The sequence below is a fragment of the Equus caballus genome, chromosome 6 (assembly GCF_041296265.1).
Source record: "Equus caballus isolate H_3958 breed thoroughbred chromosome 6, TB-T2T, whole genome shotgun sequence".
NCBI classification, from domain to species: Eukaryota; Metazoa; Chordata; class Mammalia; order Perissodactyla; family Equidae; genus Equus; species Equus caballus.
Genome location: NC_091689.1, coordinates 62,698,762 through 62,719,904, shown reverse-complemented (window position 1 = coordinate 62,719,904; position 21,143 = coordinate 62,698,762). Strand labels below are relative to the sequence as shown.

At 33.6% G+C, this 21,143-nt stretch overlaps 1 protein-coding gene across 40 annotated transcripts in view; it reads left to right on the top strand.

Annotated features, from left to right (window-relative positions):
* SOX5 (SRY-box transcription factor 5) overlaps positions 1-21,143 on the top strand; it is a 949,864-nt gene that overhangs the window by 649,681 nt on the left and 279,040 nt on the right. For all 40 annotated transcript variants that reach the window (XM_070271071.1, XM_070271064.1, XM_070271055.1 and 37 more), the window contains one exon: positions 12,132-12,342. In XM_070271071.1, the coding sequence (XP_070127172.1) occupies positions 12,132-12,342 (211 nt within the window). The remainder of the gene's footprint in view (positions 1-12,131; positions 12,343-21,143) is intronic.

Here is a 21,143-nt window from a genome sequence, read left to right as displayed (position 1 = left end):
TTTTCAAGTTATCCAATCCTATCATTACTTGCTTCAAATTTTCTCTAGGAACTGATGGTTCTTTTCAACTGTCACAACTACAATCTAGTGGAAAGCTTTTTATCATCACATATGCGGCTTGGTAACCGTTTCCTATTTGGTGGAGACCTTCTCTTCTATCCAGTTCATTCTCCATACCGCTGCTAGACTACTTTTCATAATAACCTGCTTTAAAGAATCCCCTAGTATAGAATCTAGAATAGTTCTTTATTGCCTGTCAGATCAAATGTAAACAATTCTATTTGACTTTTATGATCCTTCATAAAATGATCCTCCTATGATAGTCATTGTTATAATTTATTATTCTCCATTTCTTTGGGTTAAGCAACTACCTTCTCTTTTGTGTGTATATACGTGTGTACAGTATAAAATTTTCTGGGTGATGCCTCTGGGGAGAAATGCTCTATATCTTTTCCTCCCTACCTATTTTTTATAGGCTTAAACCAAAAGACTATCTACACATGAAGATTTAATATATTAATTAATTAACTCAATATGTATTTATTAAACATGAATAGTAGGGTCTGAGGTACATGGTGAATAATCAGACATGCTCTCTGCTTTCATGGTGTGGGAAGAAAATTCAATAAGCAATCCCCAAACAGTGTGCTAAGGTTATGGTAAAAAAGTTTCCACCTTTTTTTGATTTCCAATATTCTCTCTTCTTTGAACTTCTTCTGCATGTATAATTTCCTACTATACACTTTAGTATTTATTATGGTTGTAATTACTAATTGTCTTGTGTGTTAAAATGCCTCTCAAATTTAATTTTATACACTTTGGGAAGAGAGAACCAGCTTTAATTTTTTATGCCCTTGGCATCTCCTGCAGCAGCTGAATCAGTTGAGGAAGGTAGTCTAACTTTATGATGACCAGCATGAATTTTAAAGTTACATAATCTTGGCTTTAATTCCCCAATTTACCATTTCCTACTATTACTTTGGGTAAACTACTCTTAGGAGCTTAATTTTCCTCATTTGTTAAATAGGAATAAGAGTCTTCATGGAATTTCTCTGAGAATTATAAAAGATAATGTCCATAAAACTTTTAGAACAGTGCCTTTAAGAACTCTAGGAGTGGTAGCTATATTTTTATTGAAACATTAGTAAATTTAAACAGATTTTGTATATTTAGTCAGGAAAACGCCTAATTGTTTAGAAATATTTTTAAAAGTCTTCAAAACTATGAGGTTAACATAAAATTTATATATAGCATTACTCATATAAACTGCGTGAAAATAATCTTTGCAGAAAACCCAATGTTTTATGTAAAGAATGACAGCGTCTCAATCATTGTGTGTGCTATAAGATGGTCCTTATATGCCCACTAAAGCAGGCTCAGGGAATTCTGCTTTATACTAGGAATAAATAATTTGGTTAGTTGGGAAATTTCCTGTGTGTGTGTGGACTGTTTAATGCCTTATCTATCATTACTTTTGGAATGAATACTGAAGCTTGTGCTTCTTATATGTCAAATCAATGCTTAATGTCAGTTCTTAATAAAGGTCCCTTTCAAAGAAAAAGTTATATTTTTGCCATAAATGTAGTGCTTTATTGAAAATCTTAATTATTATAGAATAATAGGCCCTTAGCTTCTTTTTTTAATAGGAAGATGGAATTAGTTTCATGACATAAGAAAATTGACTGACATTGGTCTGTGAAATCAGCTTGATCTAGTGAGGAGATATATTGCCAATAAGGACTCTATTCAAGGTGTTACTGGAGCATAAAAGAGGGAAGCTAGCAAAAATGAGAGTTAGCACTTAATCTATCCTTCCTCATATTACCTTTGTTGTTGTTTTGTATTTATAGTGTAAAGGAACCTAAGGATTTGTTTGCATAAGAATCTAGTGGTGCTAATGTTCTCGTGAAGAAAGTAAAATATTGATATGTCTATTTCACAGGAAGAAAGAGAAATATGAAAGAAAAGTAGAAATATGGCATAATAAGTAATTGGTGTCATGGATTTATGAAAAATAATTCATTATTCTAATTTTTTTCAGACTTTGACTTTAAAAAGTTTTATTTCATAATGAGAAGTAATTGAACATTCTTTCTTTGATCATTTCCCTGAGTTATCACTTTGTAGACAACCATGAAACTGTGAAATTTGAAAATTGAGTATGCAACACAGATAAAAGCACACTGTCACATGACATTTTGTGGACTACTTTTTTTTTAAGTGTGTATTAGGTTATCTTTAAAAATGGGCCACCTTAAAAAAGTTAAATTATTCTTTAAAAAATTGATTCCATGGATGCAGTTTGATTTTAGCAGAAAGGACTATGAAACTACTTGTATACGTGTTTTCTTTTTTTTGGTGGGGTGGGTGGTTGAAGGGGCTTGTCTCTTGCTAGTATCTTCTCCACTTTCCTGGTAAAAGGCTGACTTTTTAAAAATTTGTTTGCATGTATTGTGTTTTGTTCATCGTTATATCCTAATATGGTGCCTGAAGCATTCTTATTTTAACAAATACTCATGTAGCCCTTACCACTTCCCAGTTACCATTTTATGAGTTTTATTGTTTGTCATATATATATTAACTCATGTAATCCCCTAGCTCATATAACTCATTATTTCATAACTTATAATCCACTAACAGCCCAATGAGGTAGATAATAGTGTTATCCCCATTTTACGGATGAGGAAACTGAGGCATAGAAAGATTAAATAACTTCCCCAGGTTGCACAACTAGTTAATGGCAGAACCAGAATTTTAACCAGAGCTATTTGGCTTCAGATTCTCTGTGTTTAGCTGCCAGCATCCTTACACTGCCTCACAAGTTAGCATTGAAAACATTTTTATTACATGAACGAAAGAGAAAATTGAGTGAATGCAGTAATATTTCTTATTTTTAATAATTATTTTCATTACTGTTAAATTCTGGAGATTAACGATACTATATAACAGCACATACGAACTACTTATTTTCCTATTTTATAGATGAGGAAGCTGAGGTTTAGAGAGTTTAGCTAACTTGCCCAAGTTTATATAGTTAATAGATAACAGAGCTTGGATTTGAACCCAAACATTGTGACTCCACTTTGCCTAACACTGCTTTACACTGCTTTTTTGACATCATATTTTACTTCACAAGAGATCACAATTTATTTTACCTATCACTGAATATATAGTCAGTTCTCAATTATAAGTAATGCTGGTAAACAGCATATTAACTTTACCAAGTGTCTACTCTGTGTAAGAAACTGCTCATTATTCTGTGGGATAGAAAGAAGTCATTTCCCAAACAAATCACAATTTGAAGAATTCCTCAAATTTCATTTCTTCCTTCAGACTCAGGGTGAATAGATGTTTAGGCAAGTTTATTAACAACTACAGTAAGAATGTCCTGGAGTCTTCCTAGGAAAATGGTAGATGAGTTATATATGATTAGTGGCTAGCTACAATAAATGTTGTTTTTTTTTTATTAAAATGTTATTCTACAATCCACAAGGCTAGTGTTAAATGGAAGTGTTTTGATATGTAGCTAATTTTTGTTTAGAAGCATCTTATGGTTGACCTTTGAGGCCTCAGGGAAGAGATCATCAGCCGTCTTAAAGTGTATTTGCTAGATGTTTAAACATAAGTAAGACACAGCACACAAACCATCAGCAGGATGATAATGAGGCTGTCACAGCACAAAATGTTCTTTGTTTTTACAGGTTCTATTAGTTAATGTATTAGAATCCTCTAAATGCCACTTTTGCTTATTAAGTGGCTTTGAGAGCACATGAAAACATACATTTCATTCTTGAATGTGGCATTTCTGAGATTCTTAGTAAATGTGATTCTCAAGGAGTGTTTAAAAACAGCCATTAGACACTTCTGCTCATGTAGCATCTACATGCAAATGAAGATATTTTCCAAAACTATTTTTCCTATTTGTGCGATCTCTTATTGAATCAGAAAATTTGCCTGTAAATTTCTGTTTCACTCACTGGAATTAAATGAGATGGCGAATATGATACTGGTTTAAAGAAATGAAAGATGCATACTATCATTGCTTTATTTTCATATTATAAATAAGATTAAACTATTAACGAATTCAAACCAAATTTTTAGTACATTTCTAAAAACAATCTATTTCCACAGTGCAATTTTGGGGTAAATTGCAAATTCGCTAATCTATGCAGTTACTAAGAAATCAGCAAACATAAGCCGCTTTCAACATGTGCCAAAATGACTGTTAAAAAATTAAATCAATGTCATTTTCCTCCAACATATGTTGGTCCTTTTTACCCCTTCATGTTTGCTATCTTTTCTCCCACTTCCCCATCCCCCCACCTTCTTTTCACCCTGGAGTATGCTACTGTTCAGCTCTCCTCTAAAATCCATTAGCCCCATCACTTTTATGACGCCTTTCTTCACCACTGCAGCTTTTAATCATCTCTCTTTTTTCTTCTCTCCCTTTTTCTCTCTTTAATTCAAGTTTTTCCTATACCCGTAGTTCTCAAACTTTAGAGTGTGTCAGTCTCCTCTGGAAGGCTTGTTAAATCACACCGTTGGGCTCCACCCTCTGAGTTTCTGATTCAGGAAGTCTAGGGTGAGGCATAAGAAAAATGTATAAAGTATTCCCAGGTGATGCAGTGATGCTGGTTCTTGGACCACCGTTTGAGAATCATATTTTTACAAATTACCTGTCCTTTATTGTTGTTTAGTACCATGTGAATGCATTTTTAGAAGGAATGCACTTTTAAATCTTAATGTAGTTTTCTGATTAATAATTAAATATGAGCCTAAGCTAACATTTCGCCGCAGTGCTTGGCAAAAATAAAAAAGCAAACCAAGTTAGACTTTTGCTGAATTTCCATCCCATTGCACAGCAAAGGATCTTTAAAAGATTTTATATTGTTAGGCTTTGAAGAAACATCAAACAGCCTCCACTTCTTCTGTTTGCACTGTCCAAAATACATAAAATCTTTGAAATATGGACTAGATCCTAGATTTGACATATAATGGAGCTATTTTTATAAAATTATAATCTTTTACCTAAACTTGATGAGGCCTGCCACTATTTAGAGTATTAGATCTGCCCCAAGAGTGGGTTGTATCTTTATTACAGAGGCAGATGAACCTGTAATGTTTCTACAATAGTCTTTAAAAATCAGAACTGAGCAGGATTTGGTCTATAGAACTTTCCATCGATCATAGAACAAAAAAGATGCAACTACATATTTGAGTATTTTAGAATTTCTGCCTATTGTTTATATTGTGATGGTTGAAGGATTTTAAGAATTTGGAGTACTAATTTTCAGGGAATTTCAATAATCTCATAAAATGTTGAAATATTTAAAATATAAGCATTCCTTAAAAACTGACTTTGGATTTTTGGTTTTTTAAAGATTGGCGCCTAAGCTAACATCTTTTGCCAACCTTCGTTTCTTTTTTGCTTTTCTTCTTCTTCTTCTTCTTCCCAGTGCTCTCCAGTACATAGTTGTGTATTCTAGTTACATGTTCTTCTAGTTGTGCTAGGTGGGACGCTGCCTCAGCATGGCTTGATGAGTGGTGCCATGTCCATGCCCAGAATCTGAACAAGTGAAACCCCGCATGACTGAAGCAGAGCACATGAACTTAACCACTTGGCCAGGGGGCTGGCCCCCGACTTTGGATTTTTATGACTAGCTTGCTAGCAATGTAGACTAGGCCAGTTATCCAAACCTAGGATCTGATTGTTGCAAGCTCTCAGGAAACTTAAAAAAAAAGAAAAATGCATGTCCATAGCTTTCGGATCCCATCCCTAGACAGATTTATGAACCACTCATATGATATCCGGAATCTCAATTAGTTTACCTTGTAGTTGTTTAGGGGCTAAGAATTGTTGATCTTATAAAACTCAGTAAGTTCTACAAAGGTGTTGTCGTTGACTTTGTCCAATAAAGAGAGGTGACCAGTTGTGATAAGCTCTGTCTTTGTAGATGAGTATGGAAATAGCCCCAACAAAACTGCCTCTGTCAATTGTTATTTTTTTGAACCACTGGACCAAAGTACCCATTAGGCAGCTATTTCTTAGAAAGAAGTTTAGAAAATATTTTAAACTAGATGGCTTTAACATTAACAGTAATCACAAATATAACAGACACCCTTCAGAGATCTGTCTATAAGTGCTGACTTTTGTTTTATAGGTATTGGGAAGTGAACATATCCTGTTCCCAGAATACTGAATCTGATCGTATTAACCAAAGAAAGACTTTTTTCCCAAAGTGTTGTTTTTACCTCAATGTATGCTTCATGTGTTTGCATCGTATTTTCAGGAAAATTCCTATTTGAAATTTGAACTAGTATGAGTTGTCAAAATGGTAACATTCATTTATAAAAGCAATTTGTTCCGCCTTCCATTTCAAATTTATATGTGTATTATCACAAGGTGATTGCTGAATAAGAAGAAAATGATTGCCATTAGTGACGTACTCTTCTTTTCAATGTTTGTTACTCTCTAAAGTATAATTAAAATATTGATCTCTTTCTAAATGCTTATCTTAGGAATAGTAAAATTGTAAGTTACTGACATATATACTTTTAAGTTTATCTGAATAAAGTGTGAATAAAACCTATAGTTTGAGGCTCTTTTTGAAAATAATAACAGGTCATTTAAAAATCATTTAATTGTATATATTGATGAGTTTATAATACTTCTCTGGAAAGATATTCATTTAGTTCAGAGCTTCTTAGCCTAAAATTCATGGTTTATAAGCATTCCTAGGAGATTTCATGGAGGAAGTTCACAGTTGGAACTGAGAGTAGAAAATTAGCTCTCTGAAACTCTATGTGCAATTGTGTGTGCAGTTGCATGAGTGTGGGTCTGCCTGTCTGCATGTGCATGTGTGTTTAGGAGAGCATCTAAGGCTATCATCAAAGAATCTATAATCCAAAAGAAGTAAGCATTATGGCTTTACGGTATCATGCAGAACTTTTATGAAAAATTATCTGAATCAAGAAAACTTTAAAAATAATTGAGTTTCTTGCACAATAGTCATGAATTTTTTTCCTATTACTAAGTTAAATTTGACATATCCTAATTTGACAGAGTAGGTTGCAAGTACAGTCATGCATTCCTTAATGACAGGGATACATTCTAAGAAATGCATTGTTAGGCGATTTCGTCATTGTGTGAACATCATAGAGTGTATTTACACAAACCAAGATGGTATAGCCTACTACACACCTAGGCTATGTGGTACTAATCTTATATGCTTATAGGCTATGTGTATACCATTGTATATGCGATCCATCATTGACTGAAATGTTGTTATGACCTGCATTACTGTAGTACAATTTAGTTTCAAAATAAACATTTGTGATAATTCAACTTTTTAAAGAATTTAAGAAATAACCAGATAATGTAACTTTTTTACGGAGATATAATTGACATATAACTGTTATTTTCCGATGTACAATATAGTGATTTGTTATTTGTATATATTGCAAAATGATCACCACAATGTCTAGTTAACATCCATTGCCACACACAGTTACAAACTTTTTTTCTTGTGATGAGAATTTTTAGCATCTACTCTCTTAGCAACTTTCAAATATACAATACAGTATTATTAACTTTAGTCACCGGGCTGTATGTTACATCCTCAGGACTTATTTATTTTGTAACTGGAACTTTGTACCTTTTGACCGTCTTCACCCATTTCCACCAAATAGTATAGATTTTAAGATATTTTTCAAAGTTTTGTTTTGCCTTGTCCTACGGATATTTACAGGAACAGCCCGTTACTGGAAGAAGAATGTGACCTTGTCAAAGCTTGTTCAGCACCAAAGCACTTTCTCTGTGTATCTGCAGTTCGTTTTATGCTGTCTCTGTGCAATACCAAAATTAATGAACTTGCGTTAAACAGAATCTAGTTAAAGATAGTGCAAATCTTCTGTACTGTTTTTATTGTACTAGAAGGGATGCTAGACATGTCCATGCATTTTGTAAAGATAGATTAAAAAACTCATAAACTATTGAGTACCATTACTTTGATTAACCACTTAGAGGTCAAATCTGTGTGTTTGGTTTAAATAATTATTTAAACCTTAAGGTTTATCTTTTTGAATATGACATAAACCATATTCATATGGTATGATATTTTGATGGAGACAGCTTTATGAGTCTAGAATATGGTTGGATTAATTAATTTCAGTGCATATATATCATTTCTTTTCTTTAGGAGTTGAACATATTGGGGTGAAAACCTCTCGTTTTCATAGTTAATTATTAAGAAGAAGGCAGTATATCTGTTCACCCATAACATTCATAGATATAGACATAGGGTTTTGTTATTCTTTTAAGAGAGAGATAGTATTACCACTGTGGTTGAGCACCAGGGCTCTGGAGCCCAGCAGGTTGGGGTTGATTATCTACTTTACCTTTTATTAGTCATACAATCTCATGCGTTTACTTCAGTCCATGTGCCTTAGTTTCTTCAGCTATGAAGTAAAAATCATAATTAGGCTTATGAAAATTAACTGAGTTAATGCAATAAGGCACTTTAAACAGTGCCTGACACAAAATAAATATTCAATAAATATTGGCTATTATTCTTAGCAATTATTGTCTGATAGGCTGACTATTAAATGTGATGTTTTTACTATAGTTATGAATTCAATTCCAGTCTATAGCACCAAAACTAAGCATGATACTGTGTTTCTTGAGGCCAGAAGTCAAGGGTGAAATGTCATTTGGACAATAAAAGGAACATATGTTTGGTTGAGTTGCATATAGTCTCTTTTTTCAAATGAGGTAATTCTTCTTAATCACTGCATTATGAAACTAAAATTTGAATGTTATGGTTGAAATAATATTTCTCTCAAAGTGTTCATAGCAAAATTCTGTCCTTAGAATTAATTAGTAAGAGTGTATTTAAAGAAAGTGCTTCAATGAGGATAGATACATACATAGATTAGGCAGATCCCTTCCGTTGTCTCATGGTTGAAAAGGGGGCAAGATTAAATAAAGCTTGTTCAAAAATCAACCTCATTCTAAAAGTTTAGGACTCTCTTTTGTCATTAGACTTTTGAAGTCATACATCACAACTTTGAGAGCTCTTCTGCAAAATACTGAAGCTTGTCCTTAGAGTTCACAAAACGATTAAATATTTATTGCTGGTCTGGACCACTAATGCCTCTGGATGTTCACCTGCCAGCAAGTGAAGAGAAGCATGCAGTTATTATTTCAGTTATGGTAAATGCAATTCCAGGGAAGAAACTAAAAACGATAGGAGTACCTTGACTCAAGACTATGCCTGCGCTCCCCAACAAGCTATTCACCATGCAAATGAGCAGTCGAGTCCCACACTGAAACATCTGTTAACTCCATAAAACTGTTAAAGGGATTAACAGTGCCAGAGGCTGAAATGTAATCAGACAGGTGAAATAGCGATAAGATAAATATTCCTGTGTGAAATAGCAGTAATGCATAATTAATTAATTTATTTTTATACTATTGTGGTAACTGAGTTTAGAATACTTGGGAAATATGTTAAACTCTTAAAAAAATGTCCTTGCCCTTGGCAAGGTGTAGAAAATTAGAGACTTGCAAAATGGTATATTATTTTATTTTGCTTTAAATTGAAATATTTTCTGATATATTTTTTATTGAGTTTATGACAGTTTACAATCTTGTGAAATTTCAGTTGTACATTATTGTTTGTCAGTCGTGTTGTAGGTGCACCCCTTCACCCTTTGTGCCCGCCCCCCCCTCCCCCCTTTCCCCTGGTAGCCACTAATCTGTTCTCTTTGTCCACATGTTTAAATTCCTCATATGAGTGGAGTCATACAGAGATTGTCCTCTGTCTGACTTATTTCACTTTACATAATTCCCTCAAGGTCCATCCATGTTGTTGTGAATGGGATGATTTTATTCTTTTTTATGGCTGAGTAGTCTTCCATTGTATATATATACCATATCTTCTTTATCCAATCATCAGTTGATGGGCACTTAGGTTGCTTCCACATCTTAGTTATTGTAAATAATGCTGCAATGAACATAGGGGTGCATGGGACTTTTGGAATTGCTGACTTCAAGTTCTGATATTTTTAATAGACTTGATTGCAGATAATTTGGGTGCCATTCTCTCTACTGATGGTGTTGTATAAAGATGTGTGTAATTTTCAATTATGGCAAGTGAATTTGAGGTGCCAAATTCTTGTTTGTAAAGTTTGTCATCATATAATATGAAAATAGAGTATAAAATAGATCTATGTTCAATGTGAAGCTAAAATTGGGGTGCTTCTGCTTTGACCCTGGAAATAAATAAAAAGAAAGATTTGTAGAAAATGAATACAGAGATTTTGCTGGATTCTGGTTTGCACATTAAACTGAGGTAATGTGTATTATGGGCCATTCATAAAAACCTTCCTTAGTTTACTGAAGGAATTTGTCATTGCTCTTTTCAGGCATGTGTGTGTTTATGTGTTTGCTTGTATTCATGTGTGGGTTTTAAATAAATAATTCCAGAAGTGTACCTTCACTCAGCTTGCAGCCGCTTGTAATTATTACATTATGCATGCTGATTCCTAAATCCAAGTTCATTATAAGCTAAGATTCATCTATGAAAGTATTGTCTATAGAATATTCAGTCAAGACATAGTAACCGTTAGAGGCATATTCTGTAATGTTTCTAAGAAATGGAAATAATTTTGGATTTAGAATTATAATTTCAAAATTCTGTTAGCACACATTTTTTCTTTTGCTTTCCCCACATTGCCGCGACCCACACTACAAACTGATGTTTGTATCATAGCTAATGTCCTTGTCCTCACTAATATCCATTAATAAATATCATATGAACAGATTATGATATTTGTGTTAATATCTCTATTTTTAAAAATTAGAATGACAATTTTATCAAGTAGTTTTTGTTTAAGTTAGAAATAGTAGCATTAACCTTAAACCATAAGGTATCAAATAAATGTGATTTGTCACTTCTGGGGTCAACTGATCCTATTAACATGTCTTAGATAGAGAAGAAATATGTAAATATGGATATAATCTATTATCCTGAATATTAAATATGTGCACACTCAAATATATTTTAATAGAAACTTTTAATGCTGTAGAATTAAGAAATATACTTAAAGGGAAAGTAACTTCCTCAGAGATCTTAGGATACAGATTTATTTTTGAGCTCTGCTTTGTGGGAAGTCGAAGGATTGTGGAAGTAAGAGGCTATACAGGGAAAACCTTTAAGTAAGAAAATTAATTTTTCTTTATCATCTTAATAACACCCATCTTGAAAATGTCTGAAAAATCAATTTAGTGCTGTTTACACAAAATATATCCCAAATATTATACAGAATGCCAGAGTTGTGCTGACAATTGTGGGGAAAATACAGACAAAAAGAATACCAAAAATACAGTTAAATTTTAGAAGTAGAGAATAAATTCTTTTCATACACGTACACAATTATGAAGAGGCAAAGACTGTGAGAAACTTTATTTTCTAGGGCAGATGTGGCTTAAAGTGCAAAATAGCAAAGAATATTGACAGAAACAATGCTTCAGGTAACAAAATGGAATCGGAAATATCTTGAGCATAAGCAGAAGTGAACTTGGCAATATTCCTATCTGATGTCAAAATAACCTGTGTGGCTGGTGCTTTCTCAGAAGCTGAGAGGGAGGTGGAGAGCTAAAAGAGGACCTCTCTTTAATTAGGAGCACCATCAAGAAGAGGCAGCTCGTTAAAAGGAAAGTTAAAGTATATATAATGTTATTTACTTAAATATTACAGTGTCGTAAGGAGGTTTCATACAGAGTACTGCTACATATAATGTCCTAGCAAAACCTTAGACTTTCAAACAAAAGCAGAAAAATAAATAAATCTAATCAATATAGGCTTTGCACAAGGCTACATTGCCCTTTGTACTCAGTCTAAGGAAGAGAATCTCCATATTTTTCTTTCTCATATGAATTAATCTTTGACTCACTCTAGTGCTAGCCTGTAAAGTTAATGCATTCTTCTTTGAAATTTCTTTATTCCTTTGCTCTTGCAGAGTAGACATTGCACTTTTTAATGTTTCAGCTGAATAAGCCACATAACCAATTTTAGAAAAAGCTTAGTGAATTTTAAAGAAATATTTTTTCCGTTTGCTTTCTCTTTCAGGAAGTTGATGGCAATAAAGTTATGTCTTCATTTGCCCCACACAACTCATCTACCTCACCTCAGAAGGCAGAAGAAGGTGGGCGACAGAGTGGCGAGTCCTTGTCTAGTACAGCCCTGGGAACTCCCGAACGGCGTAAAGGCAGCTTAGCTGATGTTGTTGACACCTTGAAGCAGAGGAAAATGGAAGAGCTCATCAAAAATGAGCCAGAAGGTAATGGCTGGAAAAGAAAACAAAGTTGTTACCACCTCCTGATTTTAATAGTTTGATTTTAACCTCTAGTTTTTTTTTTTTTCTGACTTATACTCTCAAAGTTAAATTCAACAAAATGGAACCCTAATGCTAGGAAGATGGATAGTATTTTTTTGCAGAAACATTTAAATATGTCTATCCCAATTTTTTTAGTCGTTAATTTCTGTTGTGATGTCTTCCTTATTTTCACACATGAGTAAGTTGTGGTTGAGTAAAACTTAAAGATTCAAGAATAGAACGTTGCAGAGAGCCCAGAATAGTCACCACCCACATGCCGAATATCTGCAGTCTAGTTTGTTCATCTCCAATTTTTCCCCCAAGGCCATTTTACAACTTTGTTACATTTTATTGGCTTTATACATTAAAGCATCTTATGCTACCTTGATAGTTAGGTCTTTTTCTTGTATAGTCCAAAATTAATATCGTTAGGCCTATTGTATATTTAAAAAGTGGTGATTCTCTACCTCTGTTAGCTATGCTGAAGTGCCCATTTGTTCAATTTCCAGGATGCCTTTCTTTTAGGATCTCATCTTCTAAATCTCTTTAAGAGTTACTGATAGTGGCCTATGGGTGATATGCATGAGGATTAATCTTAAAGCAAACAAACAACTGATGCAAATTGTATAATTTATGTATAAGTGACAGTCATCCTTTATGTTACAGATATTTACTAACTCCTGTTTCAACCTATGTCCATCCTAGGCATGGATGCCACATTGCACACAAGAACTTGCATCCTATTTCAGAGTCAGATGGAAATTTAAAACAAACAAATGAAAAACAGTGACATAAAAAGACATACTTTACACCAAAAATATACTGCATTTATACTATGTAACACAGAGTTGGGCTCATTTCTAGTGTGTTGTTAGGACACTGGTAGATTATGAGTATATCTGGCACAAAATGTATGTTAACCAGTATATTTGGGAGTCATGTGGTAATTAAATATTTCTGGGTCCCTACCAGATGCATAGCTGGGACATGGATTTTAGTTAAAATTTATGTAATTCACATGATCTTACAGTTGGAAGGAATTTTAGAGATAATATAGTCAGCCAAAGACTTTTTGGCTCCCATTCTCATGGAGATAAAAATGGAGTTTTGAGGAGGACCCAGACAACCATCTTTTTTGTAATATGCTGGATTTTTTTTCTGATATTAAAAATACTATCATCTTATCATAAGAATTGTTTTTTAAAGAACAGAAAAATTGAAAGGAGGAAAATAAAAATCACCCCAAATTGTAGCTTTCTGCTAGAACATCTCTTAACTTTAAGATGTATTTCTTTATCTTTATTTTTGCATACTCTGCTCATTTTATATTAACTTTATACTTTTAAAATTATTTTGCATCTTTTATGTTTCGATAAATTATTATTAACTAAAGTCCATAGTTTATTCAGGTTTCTTTAGTTGTCACCAAATGTCCTTTTTCTGTTCTTGGGTGCTGTCAAAGATAACACATTACATTTAGTTGTCATGTCTCCTTGGGCTACATTTGGCTGTGACAGTTTCTCAGACTGTCCTTGTTTTTGATAACCTTGAAAGTTTTGAGGAATACTGTTCAGGTATATTGTAGATTGCCCCTCTATTGGGATTCGTCTAGTGGTATTCTCTTAATTAAACTGAGATTATGAGTTTTGAGAAGAAGATCACAAAGGTAAAATAGCATTTTTATCACATCATATCAAGGGTACATACTTTCTACATGATTTATGAATGTGAATATTGACCTGGATCACCTAGCTGATGAGTTTGTCAGGTTTCTCCACTGTAAAATCTCCCTGGCCCCTGTCCATACCATACTCTTTGGACGGAAGATCCTTTGCACAACCCACATTTTGAGAATAAGGAGGCTTTACTCCCCATCCTGTAGAGTGGAGTATCTACATAATTTATTTGGAATTCTCCATTAGGAGATTTATCTCCTCTCCACTGTTTATTAATTTATTCAGTCATTTATTTATATCAGTATTGACTCGTTGACATTTATTTTATACTTTGAGTTATAATCCAATTCTACTTTATTTTGTTGCTCAGATTTTTCTAATTTTGCCCATTGGAAGCTTTTTCCATTGACTTCTGTGTCACCTTGACGTATCGCTATGATTATGGGTATTTTTTGGAGCACTTCTTTAATTTCTGGCACTAGAAGATGCCACAGAGTCATCTTGTATATTTCCTGCTCTACTCCTAGAATTAGCCATTTCTCTAAGAAGCCCTGGTTCCTTTTATTTGAGAATAGTATTAGAAGGCAAGATCTGGCTACTAGGTATGCTCTTTGCTTCTGAGGTGTCATTTCTTTTCGTGCCTTTCCACTACTAAAACAAAGAAGTTTATGTGTGTATACTAATCTGTATATATACATATTCATAAATATTTCTATGTTTAACTATCTGTATTAAACTAAACATAAGTTCTTACCAGTCTCTCCAACTCTAATCCATTTCCACGTGAATCATTCTAGCCTCGTCCCATTTAGTTATTCTTCAGTTCCAGTACACATGTTATAGTAGTATCAGAATTATTAACTGGTACCTCTATGGAAAACATCTTTATCCGTGGAGTACAGTGCTGTTTTGCAGTTCCTTTTGCTTTTAATTTTACAGATCTCTTTCGTTTTTAAAGTTACCTAGGTAAATTACTTTTCCCCTATCCCATTCAGTGAAGTTGTTTCATACATTTGTAATACGGTTAAATTCTTTATTTTTCTCTCTCTCTCAAATTCATGAATGATTTTTTAAAAAATGTATAAACATTGAGGCTGGCCCGGTGGCACAACTGTTAAGTTCACACGTTCTGCTTTGGCAGCCCGGGTGTGGGCTGGTTCGGATCCCCGGGGAGGACCTACGCACTGCTTGTCAAGCCATGCTGTGGCAGGCATCCCACATATAAAGTAGAGGAAGATGGGCATGGATGTTAGTTCAGGACCCATCTTCCTCAGCAAAAAGAGCAAAAAAATTAATAAACATTAAGACTCAATCTCTGTAGTTGTACATTCCAACATGTTTTGACAAATCTATATTGTCACTTATACACCATTATAGTGTTATTCAGAATAGTTTCATCACCTTAAAAATCCCCTCTGCTTCACCTGTTTATCCCTCCCTTCTTCCCCAGAATCCAAGTCATCACTGATTTTCCTCCTATCTCTTAGATTTGCCTTTCCTAGAATGTCCTATAACTGTACTTATAGAGTATGTACCTTTTTAAACTGGCTTCTTTCACTTAGCTGTGTGCATTTAAGCTTCTTTCTTGTCTGTTCAAGGCTTGATAGCACATTTCTTTTTAGCACTGAATTATATGCGATTGTATGAATGTATCATAGTTTGTTTATCCATTCACCTATCAAAGGACATCTTAGTCACTTTCAGTTTGGGGTTCTTATGAATAAAGCCTCTATAAATACTCATGTGCAGATTTGTGTATGGACGTAAGTTTTTAACTCAATTGGGTAAATACTTAGGAATGTGATTGCCAAAATGCATGGTAAAATTATACTGACGTTGGTAAGAAACTGCCAAACTATCTTCCAAGGTGTCTGTAAGATTTTGCATTCCCACCATAAATGAATATAATTTCCTGTTGCTCCATGTCTTCACCAGCATTTGATACTGTCAGTTTTTTGGATTTTATTCATTGAAATTGGTGTGTAGTAGTATCTCGTTGCTTTAATTTGTAATTCGCTAATAGCAAGTGCTGTTCAGCATCTTTTCATATGCTTATTTGCCATCTGTACATCTTCTCTGTGTCTGTTTAGATCTTTTGCCCATTTATTGAGATGTTTGTTTTCTTATTGTTGAATTTTAAGAGTTCTTTGTATATTTTATATGTAAGTCCTTTATCAGATAATGTGTTTTGCACATATTTCCTCCCAGGATGTGGCTTTCTTTTCATTCTCTTAACATTGTCTTTTGTAGAACAAAAATTTTTAATTTTAATAAAGTTCGGTTTATCAGTTTTTTCTTGCATGGATCATACTTCTGTTGTTGTATCTAATAAGCATCACCTAACCCAACATCATTTAGATTTTCTCTTATGCTGTCTTTTAGAAGTTTTCTCATTTTGAATTTTGCAGTTTAGGTCTATTATCTGTTTTGAGATAATTTTTGTAAAAGGTGTAAGTTCTATAACTAGGTCATTTTTTTGCATGTAGATGTCCAGTTATTCCAGGCCCATTTGTTGAAAATACTGTCTTTTCTCCACTGAATTGATTTTGTTTCTTAGCCAAAGATAAGCTGATTATATTTTTATGGGTCTATTTCTGCCCTCTATATTCTGTTTATTGATCAGTCTTTCTATTCTTTTGTCAATGCCTTGCTGCCTTGACTACTATAACTTGTTAGTCAGTCTTGATGTTGATACTGTCAGTACTCCAACTTTGTTCTTTTTCTTCATTATTGTGTTGGTTATTCTGGGTCTTTTACCTTTCTTTATAAACTTTAGCATTGGTCTTTTGAGATCTGCAAAATAACTTGTGGGGATTTTGATTGAGATTGCATTGAATCCACAGAGCAAGTTGGAAAGAATTGACATCTTTACAATATTGAGTCTTTCTATCCATGAACACAATTCTCTCCATTTAAGATCCCCTTTGAATTCTTTTGAGTTTTTTAGTTTTCTGCATATGGATCTTGTATGTATTTTGTTACATGTATGCCAAGTATTTTTTCTTTTTGGAGTTTTAATATAAATTCTATTGCGTTTTTAATTTCAAGTTGCAATTGTTCATTGCTGGTATATGGGAAAATGATTCACTTTTGTATATTAACTTTGTGTCCTGTGACCTTGCTATACTCCCTTATTAGCTCCAGGAGTTTTTGTCTATTCTTTAAGATTTTCTACAAGATAATCATGTCATCTGTGCATAAAGACAGTTTTACTTCTTCCTTCCCAAGCTGAATGACTTTTGTTTCCTTTTCTTGTCTTATTACATTAGCTAACTTCCAGTACAATATTGAATGTTGTAAGAAGGAACATCCTTGTCTTGATCTTGATTATAAGGAGAAAGCATCTAGTTCTAACCATTGTGTATGATATTAGCTGTAGGTTTTTTGTAGATATTCTTTATCAAGTTGAGGAAGTTCCCTTCTATGGGTATTTTGCTGAGAGTTTTTGCCATGAATCATTGTTAGAATTTGTCAGATATTTTTTCTGCATCTATTCATACGTTGTATGATTTTTCTCCTTTAGCCTTTTCATGTGATGTGATTTTCAAATGTTGAACCAGTCTTGCAAGCTTGGAATAAATCCCACTTGTTTATGGCTTATAGTTCTTTTTATAAATTGTTGGATTCAGTTTACTAATATTTCTTTGAAGATTTTTGCTTCTGTGTTCATGAGAGATATTGGCCTATAGTTTTTCTTTCATGTAAATGTGTTTATCTGGTTTTGGTAATTGCATAATGCTGGCTTCATAGAATGAGTTGGGAAGTGTTTCTCTCACATTTTAATTTTTAATTTTTGTTTGAGATGTGTTCATGGCCCAGAACTAAGGTCTAGGAAGAACCAGCACAGAGGTGGTATGTGTTGTATTACAAAGTAGTTTTGGGGGATTTATCTTTCGATGATGTCTCTCCTCCATGGAAATTTGGTATGTGACCTTGGTATTCTCCCAAGATATCATGTTGGCTTCCTTCCAAGTGGATGCACAGACTTTTAATTCGGAAATATACGACAGACCACAGACAAACAAATAATTCCTAAGAAGAAAGACAGCAGGAGACAGTGCTCCCCAATTTGCTTAGCAGGAGACATTCAGAGGTATTGGGAATTAGGAGAAAGTATAATATCTAGTAACAGCTATACAGGCAAAAGAGCAGAGAGAGAGAATCCATAGCAGGAAGAGTTAAAAAGAGGACACATCACTTTTGCGTGTGGACTTTCGACTATTTTCATTATTGTATTTCCCACAACTTTCTTTGTATTTTTATCCCTATAAATATATTAAAAGCTCAGGGTGACTTGTTAATGAATAATATAAGGACATTGAGAAAATGCGGAGATAGTCTTTATGGAAGACTGGAATGTAAATTGAACATGGCAAGCATCTGAAAGCCTGGGTTCTAGAAAGATAACTTCTGTGTGAATACAAAACCATTAAGATTCATTTACATTTATCTACACAAGATTCCTAGACATGTCCTTTGAGTACACAGAAATGTAAATAGACTCACTTTTATTGATAAAGAAATTTGCCATGGCAAGAAGGTTTATGATTGAGAGATATATCAAGGAGTAATTTGTGTATTCAAGTAAAATGGTGAACTTAATCACCAAGAAAAAATAATAGTAAAGCAGAAAATTGTATCATAGAAAAGGAAAAGAATGTTGGAGGAAATTTCTGGTTTTTTTTAAACTGCAAAGAGAGAAAAATGGGTAAATATATCTAGGGAGATGTGTAAAAATCTCAACAGTAAGTAGAAAGTTACATTGGCTTTAAAGATTCTGTTAGTTAAAAGGTATGATTGGACCTGAGAATGAACACCAAAAGCTGACACATTCAAGCATCAGGACAGTGACATGGAGTACAGTACAAACAAGTGATCAGTAGCTCTCTGATGTATTATAGCATCCAAAGAATAACATACTTAGGAATAAATTTAACAAAAGAACTGCAAAATTTATACTTGAAAAACTACAAAATGTGGTTAAAGCCCTGTGATGAGAGCAGTAATATGAGGATGAAGGAAGCAGAGATAGAGTGAATGGAATAAATGTTAAGCTCACAAATATATGCCACAGAAAATTCTTTTCTTCCCTCAAGCTATTTTTTCCATTGTTTTTCAAAGGCCATTAAAATGCACAGCAGGTTGTGATGAAAATTTCATTAAGCCCCAGCTAAATCATTATGAGGGTGCCATATTCATGCCTTTGCTTCCTCTCATTGAGGGGGGAAAGCAGATTTCAGTAGAAAGTCCGTATTATTTCCGACCTTATCCCTGCCAACAGCAAACTAACAGATCTTCAGAAGTTAGAAGAGAATGGTGTGTTACACAAAAGGAGGCCACCGAGGTGAATGGAAATGGGTTGAAGGAAAAAATGGCTCTCTTTTATTTCAGCTAGCTTATTTTTATAAGCAATTAATTAAAATATTTTAAAGGTTATAAAAAAGAGAAAAATATATTGATGTACTTTTGTTTGTATCTTTTACCTGCATCAGAATTTTTGCCTGTCATTGCTCAGAAAGGTCTGGGGCTAAAGATTCTTATTTGTCCCTTGTCACTTTGACATGGGATGCCAAACTTCATAGTAAATTCAGAGTTCAAAATATTTGGGCTATGTGGTATAGTTGCATTAAATTTGGTGGTCACTGTGCTCTATCAGTTGATCTTTAACTATTAGATTTAGTAGTTAAGAATGACAGTGAGGTTTAATATCATGTGTGACATAATTCCTATATCCAGACATTGAATAAGTAATTATGCATTGGGAGAAAAAAGGTGGCGTGGCATCTATTAAGTGCATATCATGTGTTAACTATAGTGTTAAGTAATTTATATGAAATACTTCATTTAATCTTTACATAAATCTTATAACGAGGGCTACTGTATATAACTATTCCAATTTCAGGAAGTGCATGAACTAAATATTCTGATTTTTATTATCTCCATTTTCAGATGAGGAAACTGATGATTAAATATGTCACAGAGTGACTAAGTGTCAGGGTCATTATTCAAACTGAAGTCAACCTCAAACCAGAATCCATGCCCTTAACCACATTATACTGTTTCTTCCAATGAGGAATTTTGGCAGTGATAGTTTAATGTTACTCTTTAGCACGTGTGCCTGAACTTCTTTGAAATATTGAATAATAAAGTAGTATTCAGTAATTTTCTACTAAATTAAATTTCTCATGCCTCAATGGTGATCACATTTCCCAAAAGTTTTTAATTGAAAATCAGTTCAGTTCAAACTATTTAAGTTTAATGTGCTCAAAAAAAAAATGCTTTAGAAGGTATCTTAATAAAAGCTTATTTCAGAAAAATATTTGGAAGCAAATTAATTGTGGAATAATAGAAATTCAGAATTAGAGTGAAATGTAGATGTATTTTAGGCCTCTGTCTTCATTTTTGAGAGGGAAAGACTGAGGCAGAGACTAGCTTGAGATGACACAGCAAGGTGATGTTAGGGCCACAACAAGAATCCAGTCCACATTCTTCAAGTCCGGCTTCTTTCTTTTCTTGTTCAGTTACATCATACCTTCCAATGTTCTTTACTCTCTTTTTCTTGATCTTTTAGAAATAATGTTACCACCTGAGTTTTCTTAAAAATTATTTTATTGAGGTCATATTGGCTTATACATTGTGTAAATTTCAGAAGTACATTATTGTGTTTCAGTTTCTGTGTAGACTACATCATGTTCACCACCGCCTTAGCTTTAAAGAGCCATTTCACCGTTCATTAAATTTTGAACAAATCTAAGGCAATCACATGTCTTAATTTAGTTATTAAAACCAAGATGGATAGGTATCCACAAATGTCCTGTGTTCTCAAGTTTCCAGTAGCTAGGGATGGTCCATAAATACAAATTAGCATTTCAGTTTAGGGCTCAGAGTCAGACCTTAACTTGATTTTCATTCAAACCGTAGCCTCATTAACAGAGCAGGTGAAAATACTTTTTACCTTGATGAGAACTTTAGAAAGCTCATTTAAAGTAAAATCCTTTTAGATACAAAGATTATACATAACAGGCTTCTTATTTTAACTTTTCTATTTTAATGTCTGTGTTACCTTCAATATCTCTTTGGAATGGTCAT